The 7,378-nt window shown below is 48.4% G+C and overlaps 1 protein-coding gene across 1 annotated transcript; it reads right to left on the reverse strand.

Annotated features, from left to right (window-relative positions):
* Positions 1 to 754: 754 nt before the first annotated feature.
* PHLDA1 (pleckstrin homology like domain family A member 1) lies at positions 755 to 4,552 on the reverse strand. Its single transcript, XM_048938585.1, has one exon. The coding sequence runs from the start codon at positions 4,459 to 4,461 to the stop codon at positions 3,991 to 3,993; it is 471 nt and encodes a 156-aa protein (XP_048794542.1). The 5' UTR covers positions 4,462 to 4,552; the 3' UTR covers positions 755 to 3,990.
* Positions 4,553 to 7,378: the final 2,826 nt, after the last annotated feature.

Below are 7,378 nucleotides of genomic sequence, written 5' to 3' on the forward strand. Positions count from 1 at the left end.
ATAACCTTCTTATGGCAGAGGCTGCTGACATATATCCAGGGAAGGCAAGCAGTACCAGTGAGCCCAGGTCTATGTGCTCACTGGATAACTGAAATTAATGTGCTTTCAGATAAGGCTCAGAAACCAACACCTTTTGCAATTCAAACATACCGCATGGGAGTCAGAGGCATCAGAACAGCCACAGTTCTGCAGAGGGCCCAAAGCAGCAGCAGCCACCCCACATTTTTCTCTTTGTACCTCATTTCTTTTCACACAAAGCTATAAGAAAATGTGTCACTGGTAGGAAGGTATACCCAAAGTCGGAAGCGGTCTTTTGGACTACTTTCAGGTTACTTCATATTCAATCACAACACTTCAGATGCATAAGGAAAAGGCAACACAGCACGTGTAATGCTTCACTTTAGGTTCCTGCTGTTCTATGAGGTGAGGCACTCATGGCTTAAGATTATGAGCCCCAGAACCGTATTCTTAAGGTCTGTTGCGTGTGCATTGACTTTGAGGCCAAGTAGACAGTGCAGATTACTTAAATTGGTGGGACTGGGTGTGGGTGATCACATCTCACGCAGCAAGAAGCGAGTCTACAGCTCAGAGCCTCATAACTGAGCTATGTATAGTGGCTAAATGATCAGATCTCTTCACAGGTTTTTAACACAGGTTAAAAGCATTCCTTTTTGGCCCTAGGACACAAGAAAAGCTTAGGTCAGACCTTAATCATTTTTAAGCAAGAAAACAGCCCGAACAACCACTCATCCAACACAGTGAGAATTCTTTCAATAGATACCTCTTTATTTGAAATGGAATGCATCTTGAAAAATATGAAAAATAAATCACATCTCTCAGAAATCATTTATGAGTCATATTTACACACAAGTTTTTTGATGACACTGACATTTCTGCTCACAATAGGTTATGCCAGAAAATGTTTGGTACATCGCCACAGCTATAACCCAGAAGCTGGCATGCGCGTACCACGAGCCATAAGAGAGGAATTACTTCAGGATGTCACAAGGACCACATCCATTCAATCGTTCTTTTTCCCCCCAATTTCTATATTTCCTTGGTACAAAACAGGCACCACAGCTTGAATTTTCTTGTTGAATCTTGCCCCTCAGCCACTCTTTTCGTTTTTAAATAAAGACATACAGTTTCAACCTTCTGATTGACAGCTGCCAGCAATTTTGTTACCCATACCAAGCATTCTCCCATTCATGTTTTACTAACCAACTGTTGTTTAATCTCTAAGAAATTTACATCAACCATACACTGTTTGTGTGCGTTCGCTTGCTTTCTTGTAAGGGGATAACGACTTTTTCTTGCAAATAATCTCCAGAGATGGCTATTAGAGCCTTTTCCTACGAGGCGTGACAGACAGTACTTAACCGTGCAGCTCCAGTGAAGACTGTGCAGTGGAACAGAGGGAAGCCAAAAAAGCACAACTATCTCACTGCATAACATCAAACCAGTTCTGGGTCTAAAATGGCTATCAGCCACGGGCACTGGAGAATTTAGAGCATGAGAAAGCGATGGGGCTGACGACGTCAGACGATGCAGCCTCCTTAATGCTGACACGGCCCAAGCCACACGATGCAGCTGTCCCTAGGGGACCCTGCCTGATCCGCTTCCCTTTGCTTTGCAGCAGGAATGGAGTCGCCAGGAGACACTGGGTGTCCTTGGCCCATTGGTTCAGGCTGAGACACAGGCGCAGCCTGAGGTGGGTGCTGTGATGTGACTGTCTGACTCTGGAGTTTCACAACGGCAATGCAGTGGGCAAGGGTAACAGGCAAAAGTTTGTCAGTGAACTCAGCAGTCCAGATGGCTTTTGGAGAGCATCCTTCAAAGCAACTTAAAACAGGAAGCCTGAGGTGAAAGACAACATCGACCTTGAACCATCAACCTCGACATTTTCAATTTCCTTTGCTTTTTCAACCTTCAGTCTCAATCACATCACTGAAATTGTCATCTTTCATTTTCAAACTACAAACATCTCCAGAAGAGCAGTGAAATTTCAGCTTCACAACGGATCTATGGACTTCGGTGAAACTCTGATGTTCTACGTTCACATAGAATATGGCTACCTGCCTCCGCCAGAGAAATGTGCATGTCTCTGATCACGTAGGAACGTTTTCCATCATGTACATTTATTCTTCAGGAGGCTAACACATTTTAGTAGGTGAGCTACCAGCAATATGTCTATCTGGAAAGGTAGATTAGTTGCTCAGTACACCGTAATTAATGACTGAAGAGAGGAGCCAAATTACAAATTACAGCCTATTTTTAAGTCTCCAACTAGCTCATTAGAGAATCCCCTCGCAGCTCTAACATCCAAGCATTAGCAGAACGATAATGGCAGATGTACAGAGATGTGGAAATTGGCTATTGTGATTGCCAAGACAGCGATTCTAATCCTCGAAGATGCAGGGCACCTTCGACTTCAATTAGACCCCAAGTGACAGCTCTGTTAGGACAGCTGTAACCTGCCCCCTCAGCTTGGCCACAGTGTTTTCAAGGCCAGCGCAGGGCCAAGCACAGAGGAGCGGCTGCAGAGGAGTAGGCAGGACTCAGCACCAGGTCTGTGTGTCTGGGGATGCAACCTGCACACCTGTGGCAAGGGATGGAAGAGGAAAACAGTAAGAGATCACCATTTGCTCCATATGGGGCTGAGCTGGAGCTGAGGGTGCGCAGCGGGCCCTAAAGAACCACTTTGTACAGCAGCAGGTTCTGATTTCTCCATCAGTGTCAGCTCAGTTTTGCCTGTAAGCGATTAGAGAACAGCTTGCACCATGAGACTGCAGGGTTTTACAGACAGACCACGTCTCAGTTACACAAGCAGAGAAGTCCTGGATGCACGGCTTCAAGAGATCTTGTTTACGTTCACGTTTGTAAAGGGCCTCGCTGCTGTTCTCCTCACACATCAGTTACCACCAACAACCCTGTGCTGCTCCCTGCTCCCCAGCTCAGCCCCACTGCACAGCACCCAGGGCCGGCAGCTCCCCACAGCTAGCTGCCAATCCCTATGGGATGCACCTTTGTTCTCTAACTTCATGGCTTTGTCAGCGCCTATAGAGGCAGGTCACACATCTCTGGCAGCTCTAAATACTAATAGAGCAACTTTCACCTTATGGAACGGTGACCAAAGTAATCCATTTGATCACTACGACATATAGAGGATGAATTTTAAACTAGGGGCTGCTTTAACGCAAGACATTTAAACACTGCCATGAGAATCCAACCAAGGTGGAGAGCCTGCAGCACAGATGGAGCCCCAGGAGCTAAGGGACACTCCTAACGCTCCCCAGCAGCCTCAAAGCCAGGTAGAGCCCGGCTGTGACCCCACACCATGGAGATGGGGCTGGGCCCCCCAGCTCATGGACCCATCAGATGGGTTTCACCTCCCAGCAACCAACACCCGTGACTCTTGTAGAATAACCGAGCGTGTACAGAGCGTTGTTGTTGGCCACCGCACGTTTATATGTTTTGAAAGAGAATTGTTAAATCCTAAATCCTAATTTTCTTCTCATTGGAAAGAAGAGCGCGGGTTCCAGCCACGTTCCAACCACGCACTGCATGCCCCGTGTTTGCAGAATACAGTGTATTTCGGGCACAAATGAAGAACTCTTTCTGCCAAATTGCGTGCGGCCAAACTACACAGAGCTTCCTCAGGCAGCCAGCACATATACATCGTTCTTTGCTTTGCTTTTTGGCTACGGCCTACATTCAGAAATGCCTTGCAAAAACAAACAAACAAACAAACAAAAAACCCCACAACCTAATAAATAAAACACATTAAAATAAAGTTACAGTACATCACGTCTCCCCGAAGTCCCGTCACACCCGAGGCTCCGTCCCGAGGTCCATAAATAAAAGGGCTGAAACGCTTCGGGGCCGCGCCCGGCTCCGTCCCCAGACGCCGCGCTCGGTCCCGCCGCGGTCGCTGCCCCGCGCAGTGCGGTGCAGCAGCGCGGAGCGGCTCGGGGCGCCGTGCCGCCGGCACTAGGCGGAGTTGGAGGCGCTGCGGAGGCGCGGGCCGTGGGGCTGCTGCGCCAGGTGCTGCTGCTTCTGGCGGGTGGAGCGCACGGCCAGGATGGCCTGGCGGTTCTTGTACTGCACCATCTGCAGCGTGATCGCCGCGTTCCAGCCCTGCTCCTGCGCGCATCGAAAGTCGATCTCCTTGCCCTCGGCCATCACCACCGTGAAGTACACGTACTTGCCCTTCCGCTCCACGCAGTCCACCGTCTTCATATTGGAGAAGTGTAGCTCCTTAATCTTGGCCGTGGGCTCGGTGCTCGGCGCTGCGGGCGGCGGCTGCTGCTGCTGCTGCGGTGGGGGCGGCTGCTTGGGGGGCGCGAGGAGCAGCCCCTCCTCGGTGAGGATGCAGCGCTTCTTCTTCCAGAGCTGCAGCAGCCCGTCGCTCCTCTTCTCCAGCACGCCCTCCTTCACCGCCTTGCAGCCGCTTTCCAGCATCCTCCCGGCCGGCGGTCCGCAGGGGCAGCGCTCGGGGCGCAGCCGGCACCAGCCCAGCACCCTCCGTCCGGCGCCGGCCGCGAGGCGCAGCGCCCCGGCCCGCAGCGAGCGCAGCGGCGGCCGCCCGTGGCGCGGCGTGGCGGGACCGCTGCCGGAGCGGAGCGGAGCTGTGGCGGAGGGCTTCTCCCGCCCCTCGGCTTTTGAGCGCGCCTTTCCCACCCCAGAGTGACACCCAGCGGAAAAGGCGGCCCCGCCGGCAGCGGAGGAGCCCGGCACCGCCCCGACCCGCAGCAGCCGCCCGGGAGCCCCGCGCCCGGCCGTGCCGCCCCGCAGCGACAGCGACTCCGCGGCTGCCGGCTGAGAGCGACGGCCGAGCGCGGCCCCGGGGGAACGGTACGGCTGCCCACCGCCGCGGGCGGGCGGCGCTGATTGGAGGCCAGGAGCAACGGCGCCGGCTGCTAGCAGCACCGCAGCATTTACAGCCACCGTAACGTTCGACAAAGCAGAGCCTCACACACAGCCTTCAGCGTTGTTTTAGTAACGAGCTGATCTTGGGGCGGGAGAAGCAGCTTACAGGAGGTACGTAGTGATGGAGGATATATATGATTTACATTACTTGCACGCATCCCTCTCACCGCCCCCACCTCGGGGAAGCCCCGTACTGGCAAACTTTGACAACAGACAACAAATGAGTCCGAATTAACAAAGAGAAGATTCTTTTTTCTGATTGTTGTTACCACAGATCTTCATAGTGGTTGGATTGCTTCTCCGTTCCTTGAAACCACGTGAGTAGAAAAACCAAGTGACCTACAGCAAGCCTTGGGTATCAGGCATAAAAATCAAAAGCTATGTAACTGAAGTTAGTTGACGACGCCACCATAAACTGAATGCTGGAAATGGTGTGTTGCTGAACATAAGGCCATTAAAATAATACACAAAAGCAAAAATCAACTCCCCCTCCTCACACTGCTCTTAGCAGGCACAAAGCAAGTCCCACATTGCACAGGTCCATAGGAGCACATTGAAAAAAACTCACTATTAATGATTGTATTAATGGAGTTTCTCTCTGATAAAGCTCTTTAAAGTTTTCTTCTGCATATCTTGCAAATTATAATCATTTCCTCTTGAAGTTCAAAGTTAATTTTGATAAATTGCTGAGAGGTAAACAATTAAGGTAGTAAAAGCAATTAAAATCAACTCTTCTAGCTGTTTTTATCTTTCCTGTGGTAACTAGGAAGAAAGTCAAGTCAGAAACAAAGGTAACACACTGACCACAGTTCCAACAAGGGGTGTGTGCTGTAAAGGTCTGCTTAACTGGACAACAAGTGCTTCCTCCTTACAGCTCAGTATGTACACTAAAAATGGAGTTCATCCTCACCAACCGCCTTATGGTTATTGTAATGGAGGCATTACAATACATACACGTTAAGAAGAAGCAAGCATCATTTGCAGTTGTCTCAGTCTGCAGCTCATTGCCACCTGAACCCAAATGCCCCATGCAAGGATCTGCACTTTCAGCTCCTGCTGCTCACACACACACACACAGCCTGCATGGAGCAAGAACTACCAGGCTTCTCATGTGCTTTGCATCTACTTTTCTCCTGTCACATGAACATGGACTTAGTTTTGAAACTGTCAAACCTTAACATACAATCAGTCTTATGTCAAGCTAAAATGTATTCATCTACATCAAATATAAAGGCACAGGACATTGAACTAAACCCACAAAGCACAAGCTTCTAACAATTCCCCTATACATTTCATTTACAAGTGATAGTCATTTGCTTCCTAGCAAATGCCCAAGCCCATAGTACAGAAACTAGGGCCAGAGCCCTACGTATTATTTCTGCAGCAGGCATTCAGGAACTTCTCCCCTGCAACCACAGTATTTAAGTACATTAGCACAATCTCTCTCATTTTTATTCGAGTGGTATCACTTTTGTTCTCAGTGCCAGTAGTAATCGGTAATTAATCAAAGGGGAAAAAATTGAGATGGGTGAAGAAGGCTGAAGAATTTCATCAACTATGTAGGAGAACAGGACTGCATTCATTCCACCTCCATGGTATAAAGTTCTCAGTTCCACTGAGGTAAGTGATGAGTGTCAGCTTTTTAACCCAGCTCTAAACACTGATGGACATACTCTGCTGATGTAGAGACTCACAACCATTTATTCCTGGTGAAATTCACCTCAGCATGTGGATCAGAAGTAAACATGCAAAACATCCATTTCAACTTGTATTCTCTATGCCAACAAATATTAACAGCCATTTTAAATACACTACATTTGACCAAAAAAACACCAGAGCAGTCAGAACTTGAGGGACTTGGGTTGGAGGAAACACTGACAGAGTCCCATGGCAAAAAGAACAGTTTTATTGTGCAGAATTTACCAAAGGATAACAAATATATTTTTCCTACATGGAATTCAAAACAGATCTTCCCGAAATGCTGTTTCTTTTAACTCGTGTTTTGAAAACCCACATTCAACATGGTTAAACCCACTAAACACCCCACTGAGGTTTTGATTATCTTTTCTTTAAACGTTTTCAATCCATTGCAATCATATCACGTGTTCTGGATCTGCTACCTTTCCTGAAGTTCCACTAAATACTATGTTTGTTCTGCATTGCCCAATTAGAGAAAATTCTTCTGGAACAGCTGGTGCACAGATGCCTCCTACTGTCAAACCTGAAGTACTGCCATCTGAAGGAAAAAAAAATCTGAAAACCAGCCACTTTTCCTTGAAAGAATCTACATCTAAGATCCACTTATTCCTGATTGTTTCTTTGTTTACATACAAAGTTAAGCAGTGGTAACAGGGATGCTTGGCTGTTAGGTATGCTTGGTCTTCTGCATGATAAACTTCCTGACTTAGAGGCTCAAGCAGTGTGTAAACTTCAATGACTCTCGCTGCAA

Source organism: Lagopus muta, chromosome 1, assembly GCF_023343835.1.
Source record: "Lagopus muta isolate bLagMut1 chromosome 1, bLagMut1 primary, whole genome shotgun sequence".
NCBI lineage: Eukaryota > Metazoa > Chordata > Aves > Galliformes > Phasianidae > Lagopus > Lagopus muta.

Bases quoted from the DNA above. Each gene is read 5' to 3' on its own strand.
- PHLDA1 (XM_048938585.1), bottom strand. From the start codon at position 4,461: ATGCTGGAAAGCGGCTGCAAGGCGGTGAAGGAGGGCGTGCTGGAGAAG.